The sequence below is a fragment of the Stegostoma tigrinum genome, chromosome 5, assembly GCF_030684315.1.
Source record: "Stegostoma tigrinum isolate sSteTig4 chromosome 5, sSteTig4.hap1, whole genome shotgun sequence".
Classification (NCBI taxonomy): Eukaryota; Metazoa; Chordata; class Chondrichthyes; order Orectolobiformes; family Stegostomatidae; genus Stegostoma; species Stegostoma tigrinum.
Window position 1 is genome coordinate 50,770,878 of NC_081358.1, and position 18,750 is coordinate 50,789,627.

At 39.1% G+C, this 18,750-nt stretch overlaps 1 protein-coding gene across 10 annotated transcripts in view; it reads right to left on the reverse strand.

The window, feature by feature from the left end:
• LOC125451568 (arf-GAP with SH3 domain, ANK repeat and PH domain-containing protein 1-like) overlaps positions 1–18,750 on the reverse strand; it is a 313,433-nt gene that overhangs the window by 149,797 nt on the left and 144,886 nt on the right. For all 10 annotated transcript variants that reach the window (XM_059645972.1, XM_059645968.1, XM_059645973.1 and 7 more), the window contains 2 exons: positions 15,067–15,142; positions 9,126–9,212 (listed from right to left, as the gene is read on the reverse strand). In XM_059645972.1, coding sequence (XP_059501955.1) covers positions 9,126–9,212; positions 15,067–15,142 — 163 coding nt within the window. The remainder of the gene's footprint in view (positions 1–9,125; positions 9,213–15,066; positions 15,143–18,750) is intronic.

Genomic DNA, 18,750 nt, shown 5'->3' on the forward strand with positions numbered 1-18,750 from the left:
TGCATAAATGTTCTTTGCATGCAAAAGGTATCACTATTTTGGGTCAAACATTAATGCCTTTAAAATGACTACTTTGAAAAACAAAAACAAACTAGAATCCTAAAGTCTGTGGTGCCATTATCAATTTCATTATAATTCTTACTATGCTCTTCCTTTAACTACCAACCTTTCCTCATCATTTGAGTGTTATTTTCATTTGAATGCTATAGACACAGTATTTTGACCTTTCAAGTTGCCCAGTAATGTTTCTGCTAAGTGGCATGGCCACACAGGAGACAAAGATACTGCACAAGTCTTGTTTGAAAGGAATAACATGTGAATAGTGCACAGAAGAGTTAAGTCGTCAACAAATGAGAAAACAATCTAGATTGTTCACAATAACCAAACTCTACATGAATCACTGGTTGGCAAAATGGCAACTTTTAAGTGAATACAGTTGAAAATTTCTGTTCCTGGAATGTGAAGGTTGACTTTTAAGTAACAGAGTAAACTGGGACATTACACAAGTGTTTGGAAGAACAAGAGATGGTCTTATTGAAAAATAAGTTCCTGAAATGGGTTGAGAGGGTACACTCCGAGTGCTTCCCATCGCTAGGGTATAGGACACAAAAGCAGTCTTAGGTTAACAGGCTGGTTATTTAGGATTGGGTGAGAAGAAATTTCTTCCCTTACATGCCTGTGAATCTTTTTCAATCTGAGAATTCTGTGGGTGCTTCATCATTGACTATATTTAAGACAGACTTTCTGCTTTCTCAGGGGGGAATAAAAATTCAGGAAACAAATGGGAAATGGAATTGGAGCAGACCAACCAGTGATTCTATTAAATGGCACAATTGGTTCCAAAAGCCAAATGGTCTACTTGTACTCCTATTTTTAATGCACTAGAATTATATAGTTGTAGTTATATGATTACCGCAAACATCCATCCTTATTGAAATAGCAAGGTCATCTATATACAATAGTAAAAACAGTTGTTGTTTGGGGTTGTCTTTTAAAAACTCAAGCAGCACAAACTAAATCCTCTCAAGCACAAGACACCTGTGGCCATTAAGGTCAACAAAACACAGGTGTGCAGAGATACTGACTTTGTATAATGAAATAGTTAAACAATTGTTTCATATCCCCGATCACCTTACATCCAGAAGGGCAGGTGAGTTGTTGTCATTGAGTGAGGATGGGAATGAGGACCACAGCAGAGCAAGGAAAGAGGGAGTAGGAAATGCACTTCCAAGTAAATCACTGATTCAGGATAGCTGCAGAATATTAAAGACGTTCTAACCTAAGTGCATGATAATTAGCTTTCATGGGTGCACACTCATCTAGCCTCAACAGGTTTCAAATGGCTACTGCCTGCGCTCATGAATCAGTACGCAATTAGACAGTGGCATTTCTTGATCTAATTACAAAAAGTCAGTGTCTCTACATCAGCTTCCAAATTTACACGAAATATCTTGACAGCATAATCATAGATTCTCATTAGAATAATAGATCTTACAGGAGTAGGCCATTCAACCCTTTGAATGATGGAACAGGCTCAATGAGATCATGGCTGATATTTAGCTTAAATCTATACACCTTATGGCCCATGTCCCTTAATACACTTGATAAATTTTTGTTAAGCGATCTTAGATTTAAAATGCACAACTGATGCTGCACACAGAACCGTACATGCCAGAGATCCAAACATCTACAAAGCTTTGTGCATAGGGGTATGTCCTAACATTTCACCTGAATGTCTGGCCCTTATTCTCAGACTATAACCCTGAGTTCTCGAATCTCAAGTGGAAAGAGTGTGTCTTCGACTACCATGTTTTTCCCATTAATATCGTGAAGGCTTTGATCAAATTACCCCTTACCTTCTAAATAAAAAAGGCCTATTTTGTATAATCTCTCCTCAGCTTAACCTGTGTAGTCCAGGTGTCATTTTTGCAAGTGTGCATTATACTCCCTGGCCAATACATACATACATACACATAGCAGTAAAATTTCAGGGAGTTGGCACGTTACGAAACAGCCTTGAACTGAAAAAGCAAAAAAAGTGCTTATGGTTCAGTGACATTTCATTCAAAAGAACTAGTAGCTTGTGCTCATGTTTCAAGAGATTGGGACTGAAGAGGAAGCTCTCAAATTGGAGAAGGACCATCCCTTGATTTGTTATTCCAGCATTCCAGAAACTCAAAGTAGAGTTGTTTTTCAAAAGTCAAGGCATTGTAAAATACTAAGGTAATAATGAAATGAGTATTCTCTGTTGTGGGGTAAAAGGAAACAAAGGGAGGAAATAAGGTACTTTGTCAATTTTGTACATTGGTGTGATCCAGCTGGATGAACTGTTTAGATGGTGAGCAGGCAACAACTTAGTAATTATTAATTCAATTATCGAATTTTTTCAAAGAACACTGGGTAATGTCATCAAAAATGCACAGTTCATCTACATCACATTTGTCAATCTTCAAAATGGTAGGAAATCTCCATGGCAATATAAAACTGCAAAAGGTGAAGAAAAAGCTCCATGAGAGATTGATGCAAGTTAAGGGGGTAAACTTTGCTGCCGTTTAGTATATTGAAAACTTGAGATTCAAAACCAGACAAACAATGTTGAAGTAAGTTGATAGGAATCAATGAAGTGCAAGCAAGGGAGAATGGAAAACAAAAGCACTCTAATCTATCCACACGTTGAAAGTGGGTCTGGTTTTGGTCAACAAGTTTCAAGGGACATATTCAAGCTTTGATGATGACTCATAGAAGAGCCTCAGATTGGTTTTCCAGCATCTGAAGATGGAACAGTAAAGTCAGATTAATCATTATGAGTAAAACCTTCTGCTCTCCAGAGTAATGTGGAACATAGGTGACAAAGTTGAAAAAACAGCAAGAATGAAAAATAAACATTTTCCCCAAGCTTTCAACAGCAACTTTATAATCTCACTATTCTGCAACTACCTTATTTCTGTGCATTTACTTTCTTTGCTTTCCATCAGAAATCAAACAGCATCAATTTTCACTGCAGAACACCAAACATTGGCACAGCATGATGCTGTGTAATGATCATCTAAGAGATAAAGATAAAGCCACTGTAGTTTTACCAGATTGTTACAGCTGCTCCTTCATTGTGGAGGGACAGCTAGTTCAACCTGAAGGTCAGCATGCCTCAGGAGAGAGGGAAAAACTAAAAAGGAGAATCATTCATGGTAACCTCAGTCAGTGTGGTAAATGAATCCACGCTGTGGCACCACTCTGCATCGCAAACCAGCCCCCAGTCATTTGAGCTAAACTGTGCTATGTTAAAACACACTGCATGTGCTTCAAGCAAATAAGCATCTCCAAAAGGCTTGAGGAATCCAATCCTACATCCAATGAGGGGTGCTGTCAGTCGGTCAAAGGGCTCACTTGATTCTAGCCCAAAGGATTAGCCACACAGTCCAGTACCTGGCCCTAGTAGAATTGTACTGGGTCACTGTATTAGTGATTACTGTGGAAGGGTGCAATTCAAGATAGAAAGGTGGGATCACAGAAAAAGGGGCAGAGCAGTGGTTTTCACAAATCAATGTCACTCTAGCCTCTGGATGGGAGGAGCGTGCTGTCATGATTCCAGCTATTACAACTGTTCAAGTCAGATCTCATTGAAATCTGGCTTGATAGGTAATATTTTGTTTTTAAACCAAGTGTGCTTGCATTGAAATGCAAGCAATGTTGCAATTGCCTCTGGATAAATAAAATGCAATAAATGCTAGCCTAGCTAGTGATGCCCATATCCTAGGAACAAATAAAGAAACTCTCACATTACAATGCAATGTCCTAGGCCATTGTCACCAAATTGCACCTCAGAGGGACTGGGTGGTTGTCAGATTTACCACAGACTTGAACTGTTTTTGCTAGTAGCTGGTGACGTGAGAAGACCTAATCCTTGACCCACATTTGGGATATCACGTATACCATTTCCACCAGATCACAGCTGTTCATAACCTTTGCCATCGGCAAGAGTCAAGCCTAGACAGTGGGATTTTCCAACATCACTGGCTTCACCCTGGTGCTCAGTACTGTAGACTGCAAAAATATTGCTTTGGGAACAATTTTTCAGTTTGTCTGCAACAGTTCATCAGCAGAGAAGGCCTTATTTCTATGTTTAAATTACTTGTGACCATGCTTGCCAGATTTGAGGTTTGTAGTAGGTATCGAGAGCGTGGCCATGGTGCATACAAACTTGTGAAGTGTCTCCTGTAGCGTTCCAAGGTCCTTGAACTATTAAGAAATAACTGCAGGGAGACAAGAGTTAATGCCCTGCCCAAATATGGCTGATGACAACTTTACAAAACCCTCACACTGACACACAATGAAGATACAGCACAGCCTGTGCCTCCACCAGGGCTATTGTAGAATGCGCCATATACTTTGATAAAATGAGTTTCAGTGTTAGCCTCATTCCAGCAGGGCCTTGCAGTATAATCCGAAAACAGCGTGCTCTATCATGTGCCATACTGTGCCCTTAAGAACTGGAAGGGACAAAGGGACTGAATGTTCATGATGCAAAGGAAGTAAGGGATCAACAATCTCAGGATGGATGTGGATTAGGACATTGGCCAGGAAAGTCATCCAAGAAAGTGTGCCACGGCAATGCGTCAGAGTCTAAGAAGCCAGGCAGAATCCAACTAAAACCTGTATGAGCTATTGAGTGGACACAATGCATACAATTGAGAGTGTTTAAACCTATGTGCCTTGGTGAGAATGGTGTGCAGTGGCAGAATTAAGGCTGAGTGGTGGCCCTGAGTGTAAGTAGCAATGAGAAGATTGTGTGAGCACACAAGGTCAATATCCTTCTTTCTGTACTGCAGCACATTCAGTTTTAACCTGGATGTAGCACTAAGCCAGTTTGGCTGGGTTTGGTGGTTTGGTCACATTTTCCTATCAGCAGGGTAAAAGCACCTCTTTCTTCTACACGTCCCCAGTCATCAGCACTGAGATATCTGTTGGCAAGGCAGGGAGCTAACTTACCACTCTAGCCCATGTGCTCTGTGATAATGATGTAGCATCACAGAATGAAGAGCAATTCCTGAAGTGCTGCATCTAAAGTGGTGTGCAGCTAAGTCTCAAGTATCCGGTATTCACACTGCCAAAGTCCCAGCATCAAACACTTCTGCCTCATCTGTTGCATGAGCCCATAACAAAGGTGGTGCAGCCTAGAAGCATAATTAATTAGATTGAGAGAGAAAAGTCAGAGAGCCATGGTGGACTGGGTGCCATGAATCTCTCAAAAAGCATTAAGCCCAAAGTGGGAAAATGCAAACCACTGTTGCTTTGGCTTCAAAAGTCAGAATCTAAGAGGAGAACTATACTGAAACAATTAAGTGAAGTTATACGCAAAACATTATTATAGGGTCACCAAATACAAAAATAGCAGAAGCACAAGTTAAAACAAAGGACAATTGTACAACCAATTCAAACAAGCAAACTGAGTTAACATACAAAATAATCAAGGAAATAACCAAGATTCAGTTGCTCTGTTGAATTTAATTCCTACTCAGTGACTACTGCTAACTGTTCTTTTAAGTCAACCAAAAAGCATTCAATATTTTGACGAGATTAATAAGTGCTAGAGGCAAAGACATCAGATTTATTAACAATTATAATGAATCCTGTTATGGAAAAAACTAGATTTTTTAGGAATATTTTGTTAAATAAACAGAGGGGTAAAATGTCCTACTTCATCTTCTGATCTTATCCACCAATAGTACTTGCAATATAACAAGTCAATCATTGTGTGGCAAACAAGGTCTTAGCCTACTGATGGCATGATTAAGAGGCAAAGCCAAACACAATGTTTGGATTTTCTACAAAACCATGCCATAACAGCCCTAAGTCTCTTAACACTGCCCACATTTTGTTTTAAATTGCAAAGGATGCATATTTAAAACAAACTAAAAATGGCTGGAATACACAGAGGTCAACCACTTTCCTTTAAAAGGAAAAAACAACTTTGGAGAAAGATATTGCCTCAAAAGATTAAAATTTCACAGGCTTTTATATACTAGTAATTTTAGCATGCACTTTCAGAAACATTAATTTAAGTACTTGCCAACAAATTGCCAAGCGCTGCATTGTTTGTTCTCCGAACAATACCAAGTTTATTAATCACATGGAAAAGCTTCCTAGGCCTCAAGAAAACAGCAGTGCATTTGGAAGTCAAGAAACGTTTACTGCCACTTCACAGTATAGAAAAATGACGGCTTTCTTTTTGTGGTTTTGAAAAGAAACAGTAATGCGTACATTATAAAAAGTCCCAGCCTATCCAGCCTTTCTTTACAACTCAAAACTTCCTTGTTTGAAGAAGCCCGGGGGAAAATTCATGCACAGAGAGATCTTGGTGTTCAGGTCCATTGTACCCTGAAGGTGGCAACACAGGTCAATTGTGGTCAAGGCAGCATACAGCATGCTTTCATTTGTTCATTCATTCACTCACTCATTGGACGGGGTATTGAGTACAAGAGTTGGCAGGTCATGTTACAGTTGTCTAGGACTTTGGTTCAACCACATTTGGAATACTGAGTACAGTTCTGGTCGCCACATTACCAAAGGGATGTGGATGCTTTGGAGAGGGTGCAGAGGAGGTTCACCAGGCTTTTCTGGTTGAAGGGTCTAGTCTTGAAATGTCAGCTTTTGTGCTCCTAAGATGCTGCTTGGCCTGCTGGGTTCATCCAACTCCACAACTTGTTATCACCAGGATGTTGCCTGGTATGGAGTGTGCTTGCTATGAAGAGCGGTTGAGTAGATTATGATTATTTACATTAGAAAAACGGAGGTTATGGGGGGGGGGGGGGGGGGAAAGGGGGGAGAGAGAGAGAGAGAGAGAGAGAGAGAGAGAGAGAGAGAGAGAGAGAGAGAGAGAGAGAGAGAGAGAGAGAGAGAGAGAGAGAGAGAGAGAGAGAGAGAGAGAGAGAGACCTGATTGAGGTCTACAAAATCATGAGGGGTATAGACAAGGTGGATAGCAAGAAGCTTTTTCCACCCCCATAGTGGGGGACTCAATGAATAGGGGTTCCAATTTCAAGGTGAGGGGGGGAAAAAAGTTTAAGGGAGATATGCACGGAAAGTTCTTTACGCAGAGGGGGGTGGATGCCTGGAACACGTTACCAGCAGTGATGGTAGAGGTGGGCACAATAGCATCATTTAAGTTGTATCTAGACAGATACATGAATAGGCAGGGAGCAGAGGGATACAAATCCTTGGAAAATAGGTGATAGGTTTAGATGGAGGATCTGAATCAAGGCAGGCTTGGAAGATTGAAGGGCCTGTTCCTGTGTTGTGATTTTCTTTGTTCTTTGTTCCATATCTGGTAGCAACCTGGTAAATCTTTCTGAACCCTCTCCAGTTTAATATCCTTCCTGTAACTGAGCGACCAGAAATTGACACAGCTTTTGGAAAATCATAGACTTGTGTCCTTTAGGTATAAAATATTTGAGGAAAAATTAAGCACACAAAAAACAATTAAGTACAAGGGAAGTAACGTGAAAAATAATCAAAGTTTAAACTTATTTTGTTCAAAAGGCTGCTTTATATTAAAGACAAAATTAACATTACATACTTCATGAAATGAAAAGGTAACTACATTTTTCCAGACATATCTGATATCCAATTTTAAGGCTATCCCCAATTGGATCAAGCAAAAGATCAAGTTTCATTTAATTTAAACTGAAAAATTCAGCAAATAGGAATTCTATTCATTTTTAATATTAAAAATGATATTTTTCAAGAATGTACACCTTCAGAAATAAAAATTCCAACTTGTTTACTTTATTATATTATAGAAAATATAGTTTGAAATTCAGAATCTTTTGTCATAAAATCCACCGGATGTGTTTTGTGTTGTTGCTCTGGGATATCAAAAATGCAACTACATTTTTTTCCCCCCCTTTGTTCAATACAACAATGTGCTAGTTCTCAAACTCATATGGTACCTCTGTTGCCACAAAGCTCAACCTTCAATAAGCCTTAATTTTCATTAGTACAAAGCTATAAGTGACCAAAGTTAAAAATTTTGGCACCTGCCACAAATTCTGAACCTCTGTCACCAATTCTATCAATTGTCCAGCCTTGCTTGAAAGCCTTGTATGAAGTTGAAACAGACTGCTTATATCCTTGGCAGTTCAATACATAAGCTAGATTTTTGATCCTATATTCCCTCCACCACAAAGACTGCACCATCACCCCAAACCATCTGCTGCTGAAATCCACATTTTTATCAGTTTCAACTAACCCAAAGTTCTTTATTTTCCAGCCTCCCATCTACCACATGGGTTCACTCACCTAAAAACGCTGCTGCTCATATTGTAATCTGCAGTCACACTGCAAACACTCATCATTCTGTAGTCTTGCTCATATACACTGGATCCTATTCTTCCCATGTCATACATTTGCAATGTACGTCTTTGGCTTTAGATTCTTTCTTGACTTGCTCCTGGCCTTCTCAGCTCCAGCTCTGATGACCCCATCTTCAACTCTGTCCTTGCGGCCAATCTCCCACAACCCCTCTCCCTTCACTGCAGCAGTGCCATGTGTACCTCTGCTGTCTTGAACTCAAACCCATGGAACTCTCAGGCCACCATTCTAATTCCTTCTGCCTGCTCAGCACATGCTCATGTAAAGCTCAATTCTGGCCAATATTCTGGTCCCTTGGCTAATCTCTCGCTTTTCCTAGCCTAATTTTTAAATTATTCTTCTGAGGAGCACTGAGACATTCATCTAGGTAGCGTATATATGTAAATCATGAGGCTACACGAAAAACAGATTGTTTAAAAACAAACCCTTGACCAAGGTCCATTTCTACAATATCTGTGGTACATTTAAAAAGAAACACCAATGTAGGTCAGTATGCAAGCTTAACTCTTAAACCTTATATTTCACAAGCCATACTCAGTCGAGAACTCAATGAGAAAAATCACGTCGTTAATCGAACTGGCTTTCAAAGCAAGAATTTGAGATTATCCAAAAATTAATCTGGTTTTAACTTAAATTTTTAAACTGAGATGCAATGATCAACCAGCATTGCTGTTATAAATTAGTTAAATCAGTAAAACTTCAACAATACACTGGGAAATCTGATTATGAAATTAAAATTCTTTTTCCAAATGCACTTACTTCTTTCTGTTCAAGTTGCAGTGAGGATTTGAGCATATCACGGAGAGTACACAATTGCTTCTTTTCCTCATCCTGTGTTTGCTTGATCTGCAGAAAAGACAGACAATAAAACTGAAGCTTAGTAATTTACCTCGATCAAAAACTGAAGCAAAATAGAAGGTGACCTGCTTTTTCCTAGTAATAGAGGTCCTATGTTGTACTCAAATTAATCTCAAATCAACTGCATAAATTAAAAAAACACTTTTATACAGCAGTTCACATGCATATCTGAATCTAGATTAGCTAACAAAATTTCCATAACCACTGCAAACTTGACTACTGGAAATTTACTTCAAGATTCCTCGTTTATGGAAGTAAAGTTCTGATCCAGTTGGAAAAATGTTGGATTGTAATAGGTTATGAAACATTATAGAGCCTGATTAATATTGCTTTACCAAACTGTGAATGAAAGATTATTTAAAGAGTGTTTTTGAATATATTCAAGGAAGCCTCCAGCACCCTGACTCGCTCCATCACCACACCATCAAAATAAAAAGTAATGCTCCAAATCATTGCAGCATACAACATCTTATATGGAGAGCAGGCAAGTTAGATGGTGAACAGGTCAGTGGGAATATGGTAATATTTAATCTGTAACCATTTAATACATCATCTACTACAAAAGATGTTGCCTTAAATTTATCATGAGACCATGAAGTGGACGTCTCCAAACTTTACTTATCCCCAATTTGCAAATATCAACTTATGAAAGTAATCTCATATGGTGGTTAAATTTTAAAGATCCAATATACAAACATTTCCTGTACTTATAATGATTATTTTAAACTGCTCTTGAATGTATTCTGACTTGCACACAAACTTGCAAATGCACTCAAGACTGAACCCTTTCACTACCTGGTGACTCCCTGTATTTAGGAAAATTTGTATTCTTTTTCCTCAATATATTTTTAAAAAATCATCAAGTCAAAGTGCAGTAACCAGTGTTACAGAATACTTTGTGTGATATAACTGCAGAAGCCTGAAAATGTGTCACAATTTTTTTAGAATTTGGAAAAGATGTGAAACAAAATGGGGAAATTTAAATGAGCACCTTTTCCAAATTTTGTGTTATTTCCCTTCACTAAGGTCTGCATAATTGAAAATCTTGGAACCTGTAACAATTATGTTGGAAACTGATAGTCCACTCCTTCTCCACTCCCCCCCGGCCCCAAACCAAAATGAACACTGCTTCTACAAAAACTGAAACAAATTGGTACTGGAGAATTCCACATTAAAAAAGAGACAACCTTTCATTCAAGGTGCTAATATTTGATTGAAATATATCTGATCTGCCTTGATGCACATACTTAAAAGGCTGATGTCAGAGCATAGCCTACATTAGCTGGCATATCTCTCTCCTGCTCGACAATCTGTCCGAGAAACTAGAATAATGAGCGCTCTTGATCTAGTTATTCAGCAACAGGAGTAATGCATACGATTTTGGTCCCCTTGAGGGGAGATGAACTTGCACTGGGGGCAATTTCATCTCATTAACAAAAATAGGAACAGGAATGGGTTAGTCAGCCTCTCAAACCTGTTCAGCTTTTCAGCAAGGTCTGTAATCTAACTATGTCCATATCACTTCTTAGCTATAGCAAGAAAAGATCAATCTCTATTTTCAAAGGATTGATTCACATCAAATGTGTTCGAGTTCCATGAAATTATCACCATTTGCACATAAAAATAATTCCAATTTCATTCTTGAATGTACCAGCTCTAGTCAATAGACTTTTTTTTTTAAGGTGACTCTGCAATATGCGGAGTCAGTTTTCCCTAATCTGCCCCCTTCAATGTCTTGCAGAATTTGACAAAATCATCCCATAGTCATTTAAATTCAACGTTTACAACCCTAGTTTGTGTAATCACTCCTTGTGATTTAGCCTTAAATTCCAGGCAAAGTTTGCTTAAATCTTTGATGCATTCCTTCCCAAAGAAAATATGCCCAAAATGTAGTGGCAGAACTTCTCAGCATTGCAGGTGTGACCTGGCCAGAGTTTAAGTGTGGAAGCATGACTTTGACCCATATGATTTCTATTCCTCTTGATAGAACCTTCAGCATTTCAGACATTTTGATCAATTTCTACACCAGTTTATGTAATTTTAAATCATGCGCATACCTGGATCAAGTCTCTTTGGACCTCAATCATGTCATTCAGACAGTACTCTGGTGTATCTTTTCCAGGTTCCAAGTATATGACCTCCTATTTGTTCATGGTGAAATTCATTTACCTCAACATCACCCAGTCATTCGGTCTTTCAGATCTCTTTCTAATTATATATAGCTCTGATTATACTGTTTATAATTCCTCTTGTAGCTGAAAGATTACATTTTATTGACTCTTCCAGCTTGCATGCACCAGGACAATTCACGAGAAATGCCAAAGTTAAAGGAAAGCAACATTAACACTAAGAAAAAAGGGGTTTACTGACTGGTTGGCAAGTGGACAAATTGATAAAGCCATTGTCCTGAGAAATGAACCAGAAAATGGTTGGGACCTGTTGTGTCAAGCTGTAACATGCACGGGAGTTCCAATAAATGCCAGTATGACAAGCTGACAGGTTGCTTGATAATCCCAAATTCATTCAACACTTACAATTCTTCACATATTCAGGGTTAAGTGGCAAATACTGCCCAACTCCAGGATCACATCTAACAACGGGCACACGATTTCAGTTTTGAAAATACAAGCTGGTTGCGTAGTCAATAACTTATTTGTTGTGAGGATCTGGAGAAATAAGTATTTGATCTAATCCACCAGTCTTTGGAATATGAGGCCTATATGGCTAGCATTGGAAGTGAAATTCATATGTCATATTGCTCAGCTGTGTGACTGACAGAACATCTGTTTGGTTTGATGGCAGCATCCTGTTGGAGGGGAATGCCACTTGCTACAACTAAACAATAGCTGTGTCAAACATCTAGCTTGATGTGTTGTTTAAATTGGAGATAACTTTTGAGGTAGATTGGGGATTTTGCTGCTGAAAAATCCCCAGTCTTAGAGGCCCAGTTATGAACTTGCATGACAGAGCCAGAAGTGACCTGATCAGGGTAACTATTATCAAGCAGGGTGGATTTAACATACCCAATTTCAGCAAAGTTGCTACGTGAGCAAATGGCTTAGGCCCTATTTTCAAGGCGTACTAAAGCCAAAGTATGCAGAACTAACACAAATGCATATTACCATCAATTTGCAATAAACACTGGAGAACTCCCTGGTTGATTTCTCAACTAAGGTATCAAGGAATGAGAGCTCATCTGACTATTCAGTTTCAAAGATGAATCTGAGCGTAGACTGGGGCCCATTAAGGCACAGGAGGACTGTTCACGTGTAGTTGCAAACTTAAAATATCAATACCATTCAATTTTTTTCTAATTTATAGGAACAACTTTAAATTAAGAGACCTTTGCAAGATTAGCACAAGAGGAAGATAGCTGTTGTTCCTGGAGGTCAAAAATTTTAGCCCAAAGACACCACTTCAGGATTTCCATGAGTTAGTAGCGTCTGACTCCGATGATCAATCATTTGCTTCACCAATGAGCTTACCTCCATCATGAAGGTAAGTCAAGCTGTTTGCTGAGGATTAGAGCATTAGCATCATTCACAACTCCTGAGATACCAAAGCTGGCCCTGTCTGTTTGCCAAACAAGAGTTAACATAACAATTTCTCCTCGACATTAAATGTTATTACCATCCATTAATCCCCCACTATCATCCTGGATGTTAACCAGAAACAGAAACAGACTAGACAAGCAATTTAGATACTTGGGGTATGACAGGTCAGAGGCTGGGAATTCACAGCAGGTAAACTCACCTCCCATCTCCCAGTGTCTTGACACCATCTGCATAAAACAAGCCAGAGTATGGAATACTTTCCAGTCACCTGGATAGGTACAACACCAACGATACTCAACTAGTTCAACACAATGCTAGACAATTCAACACACTTGAATGGCAACCATCCATTATCATAGACAGACAGTGCCAGCAATTCAAGTTGCATTACAACACCAAACCAAGGTTCCTTAAAATCACCTTTAAAATTGGTATTCTTCTATTTGGTAGAGATTAAGGGCAGTAAATGCATGGGTCCATGACCATCTAAATACCCTGCAGGCTACACAGCATCTAAATTTTGAACTAGGTGTTCATTCCTTCACTCTATCAGGCTTAAGATTATTGCATTCCCTCCTCAACAGCTAGTGGGTAGAGAGTATTACACCATAGAAGAGCTCTTTGGCCCATCATGTCAGCACTAATCAGCCAGCACCAATTGACTCCAATTCCATTTTCCAGCACTTGGCCCAAAGCCTAGCACATTATCTCATTTCAAGTGCTGATCTAAATATTTCTTAAATGCTGTAATGGCTCCTGCCTCTACCACTCTTAGAAGCAGATACCCACCACCTTGAGTGAAAATATTTCTCCTTAAATTACTTCAAACACCTGCCCCTTACCTTAAAAGGTATGTTACTGTTAACTGACAAAGTGGAAAAGTTTATCCCTATTGTTGCTTTCTACGCACCTCAACTTGGTAGACCTCAAATGAGGTCTCCGGTCAACTTTCTCTGCTCTAAAGAAACCAATCCCAGCCATCTCGTCTCTCTTCATGCTGAAACACTCCAAACTGCAGAACATCCTGGTAATTCTCCTCTGCACCCTCTCCAGTCCAATCACATTTTTTCTATATATAGTGTGGTGACCAGAACTACACAGTACTCCAGCTGTGGCATAAGCAACATCTTATACAGCTCCGTCATAACTTCCCTGATCTTTTATTCAATGCCTTGACTAATAAAGACATGTATCTCATACCCTTTCACAACAAGCCTATCTACCTGCTTAGTTGATGTCAAGGAGACACACACACGACAGTATCTACACCCAAGAATCAGTGTTCAAAGAAGGCAGCTCATCGTCACCACCTTATAGGCAATAAATGCCAGTTAGTCAGCAGCGGTAACTCCTGTAAGCAAAAAAGTGATCTGTTCACAAAAAGCAATCAGCTGTACTTTAGAAATAGACTTCAAAATTTAATCTCACCATACTCTTTCACCCTAACCATTGAAAGTTTGTGTTTTTTTTTTAAAAGAACTATCAAATCCTGTTGAACAACCTTCAATTCTATTTTTTTTGGCTTGCTATCCCCCTGAAGCCACTGTTTCACTTTGAAATACAGCTTCATCTGTGCCAGTTTCAACCATTAGACAGCAAATGTTGTTGCCATTCCACAGGGACATCACAGCCATGCCCAAAACCATGCTCACCTGGTTTGCACGTGCATACATCTTTCAACAGGAGAGTGTGTTGATCAGGAACAAAGCGAGCAGCTTCAAACGATTTTACTCTCCCAGAAGTAATGGCTCTGTTTAAGTGCTGTATCCCTATGGTATCTCTAATGCCCACTACAGCTGAGTGTATGTAACTACTTCAAATGCAAAATCATAGACTTTTTGCACTTCAGCAATACACTGCCTTTCTGAAATGGCCCATAAAGAGATCTTTGATGTTTAGCAACGATTTCTTTGGAAATGATTAATGTTTATACTTTAAAATTGTGAATACAAATTTTTGCTTTTATGTTACATCAATTTGAGATTTTCAGTTTTAACAGTGCCCAATAATGGCAGAAACCCTTAAAATCTTCCTCTTCACCTTGAGGTATGAATTCTAACCACTGAAACATAAACACAAAATACAATAATAACAGATACAAATATATACTAGTTTGAGAAACTGTTAACTGATGAAAACTATGAAGTTAGCCTGCACAGCTAACTCAGTAGTAGTAAATGACAGACAGTAAATTGTAGGTAATTAATAATGAATGTAGAAAATTTAATGCAATAATGTAGCAGAAAACGGTTATTCTGTGATAAATTTAAGGCATACTAATTACTTACATTGTATAAATCAGCAGCCAGTTTCTCAATATACTGTTTCAGTTTATCTGCTGTTTTTAAGCCATCCTGAAAAAAACTTAAGTTACATTTAACAATTAGTACGGTATGATAGATCATAAAACTGTAATCATTGCAGGCATGGTCAGTCTGTTTCCACAAAGTTGTAAAATGCAAGTTTTTAAATTCTCTTTCTTACAGTTGATAACCGCTACGAAATACAGAAACTTCAGTTATGCCAAAAAAAGTTTTGTCAAAGCTTTTCATCTTTAACTCATTAGGATAGAATCACATGTACCAAATCTTTAAGGGAATAACAAATTTATACTGCATAAGATCCCAATTTTAATTTGTCAGGCTGACTGACAGAGCTGTTGAAACAGAATATTTAAGCAACAGGCGAAACCAGCCATTTCACATGATGGAATTCCCTACATCCCAACGACTGGCATTCCTTCAGCCGTTTGTAATAAGCAAGAACAGATTACAATACACCATCCCATGCTTGCGAAACTCAACCATTGGATAACATCTGTGAAACAAGTTTATTTTGTGTGAACAAATACAGTAACTACAGACTTAAGATAAATCAGTTAGGCTTGCAACATATATTCATACATGAATGCCCTTTGCAAACTCAAAGAACATATCCAAACATTGCTCGTTTTTTAAACAGTAGTTTGGAGAACCACTGTTGCTGGCACATTCCCCATAAGTCAACTTGTCTGGTTTGAATTTAAACAAACAGTTGGCACTTAACTCTTGCTCATGTTTTCCCCATCGCAATGCCTCTATGAATCATGGTTCACTAGCCAGACAAGCAGAGCCCTTTTCTAATAATTGGTACTCTTGCAACTGCACCCTGATGAGTCAAAGATGAAAAGCTTCATTCGCATGTTTCTTTCCACAGCAATGCTCAACCTTGTTGATCCTGAGTAAAATATTTCCTTCATGTGATGTATTAACTGCAACATATACATGATTATAGGATTAGAAATCAAAGAAACTTCAAAAATGTTGAAGGTACTTTTCTAATATGTAACATTCAATATTGTCAGAATCCACAACAGTAAAATGCATTTCTCAAAATGCATGGCCTCTACAAGCACGCATGCAAACAATCTCACTATCACAGATTTAACAATTTTCACATTGTTTATTACATAAAACATCCATCTAAAGTTTTAGAGTGACTTTTCATTCTCATTTTACTTTAACATACACATCCCTACTCTACAACAGGCTACCACTTTGCAACTAAACTGAGGAACCCTGAAGTAAAACACTACAGAAACATTAAGATTCTAACAGTCGTTCAACACTATCTCCATAAAAATCTTCAAACAGTTCGTTTTAATAAAAGTAGAGAAAATCTGGAAAAAGTTGACAATAGCCATCATCTCCTACTGTGAAGAAAACATCTGCTACAAGACCAGGAAACACCAAGACTGGTTTGATGAGCATGACCACACATCATCCAGGACGTTATCAAGAGGAGGAAAGCTGTCTCAATGTGAAGTTTTGCCAGTGTGGAGAAAGAGGCAATTCATTAAGCAGTAAACACTGAGTTATAAAGAAGAATGAGGGAAATCAAGAACAAGTGGTGGACTGACAAAATGAAGGAACTACAACTTCTTGCTGACAAGGCTAATAAGTTTGCAGATTACACCAAAATTGGTAGTGTAGTGAACAGCAAAGAAGGTTACCTCACAGTACATCTGGATCTTGATCAGACAAACCAATGGACTGAGGAGTGGTAGATGCAGTTTAAATCTTGATAAAAGTGAAGTGCTACATTTGCAAAAGGCAAATCAGGGCAGGATTCATACTTTATGGTGAGATAACGAGGAGGGTTACTGAATAAAAACTTTGGAGTGCTGGTTCATTGTTCTTTCGAAGTGGAGTTGCAGGTAGACAAAAGGTAGTGAAGGCAGTGCTTGGTATGCTTGACTTTATTGGTCAGTGCATTGACTACAGGGGGTGGTCATGTTGCAGTTGCACAGGATATTAGTTAGGCCACTTTTGGAATACTGCATGCAATTGTGGTTCCCCGTTATAGGAAACATGTTGTGAAACTTGAAAGGGTTCGGAAAAGATTTACAAGAATGTTTCCAAGGTTGGAGGGTTTGAGCTATTGGGACAGGCTGACTAGGCTGGGGTTCAGTTTCCTTGGATTGTGTCAGAGGCTGAGGAATGACCTTATAGAAGTTTATAAAATCCTGAGAAGCATGGATAGTGTGAATAGTCCAGGTCTTTTCCTAACACTGGGGGAGGGGTTGGAGTCCAAAAATGGGCACAGCTTTAAGGTTAGTGGGGAAAGATTTGAAAGGGACCCAAGGGGCAACATTTTCCACACAGAAGGTGGTGAGTGTATGGAATGAACTGCCAGAGGTGGTGATAGAGAGGCTGGTACAATTACAACATGTAAAAGGCATCTGGGTGGGTATATGGATAGGAAGGCTTTACAGGAATGGCATTTGGAAGTAGATTAATTTAGGATATCTGGTCAGCATGAGCAAGTTGGATGAAAGGTCTGTTTCTGTGCTGTGCATCTCTATGACAAGCACAACTCCTGGGGTTACTTCAGTGCCAGCATGGCAACATAGAAGACGTAACATTTTTGGCCTCAAACCAGTCCAGAGTAAGGATGGAACTCTTGACAGGCAGAGAAAACATCAGCCTCCAAAGGCTAGAAGAACTCCTAAACAGCAATATAAACATCAAAGGCCTTTGAGGAAATCCCCCAAATTCCCAAAGATGGCCTTAAATTCTCACCTAGAGTGGCAGAAGTTCAAACTACCAAGAGACATGAGAAATTGAAAACACACAGGAAAATTGGGAGTCTTGCTGAGATTTTCAAACTTGAAGCAGAGCTTATCTGTCATCTCCATCAACTGTTCCTGAAAATCTGGGACATAGAAGAAATCCCAGCCAATCCCAAAAACTCTGCCATCACCTCCCGCTTCAAGACAGGAGTCCAGGAACTATGCAAACTACTGAGGAATCTCCCTACTTTTCACTGTTGGGAAGTTAAGCATCAGAATTTTTAACCAGCCGCTTTCTTGCGGTCAGAGGAAATTCTCCTTGAAAATTAGCGTCTTCCAAACTGTGGAACTATAGACATGCTTTACACTGCTTAGCAACCCAAGAGAAATGGCAGGAACAACAGCACCCGCTCTTCATGGCCTTCATCAATCCAACCAAGGCTTCTAATTCAGTTAATCAGGAAGTGCTCTGAAAGACCCTGTCACCGGCAGGCCATCCAGTGAAATCCATCAACAGTCTCCATCTCCTCCAAGATAAGATGTCAGTGACCTTCCTCACCAACTGCAACATGAAGGATTCGAGGTCAAAACAGAGGTCAAGCAGGGATGCATCATATCCCCCACCCTTTTCTCCATATTCATCACCACCATTCTTCATCCTGTCCAAGATTCCAGATTGTGTGGGTACTGTCTACAATATGAACAGAAAGCTTCTCAACAACTAGTTTAAAATCCCAAAAAAACAACACTGACTTTGCTTGTGGAACATTATATAGATAGTAATGCCATCTCTGCTCTCTTGGGGAAAAAAATTCAGACCTCGCTTCATGCCTTCACAGAAACATACCAAAGAATTGTCTCAGCATCAAATGGAGGGTAACTCAGGTCCATTACCAACCCATCCCAGGTAAAGTTCCAGTCC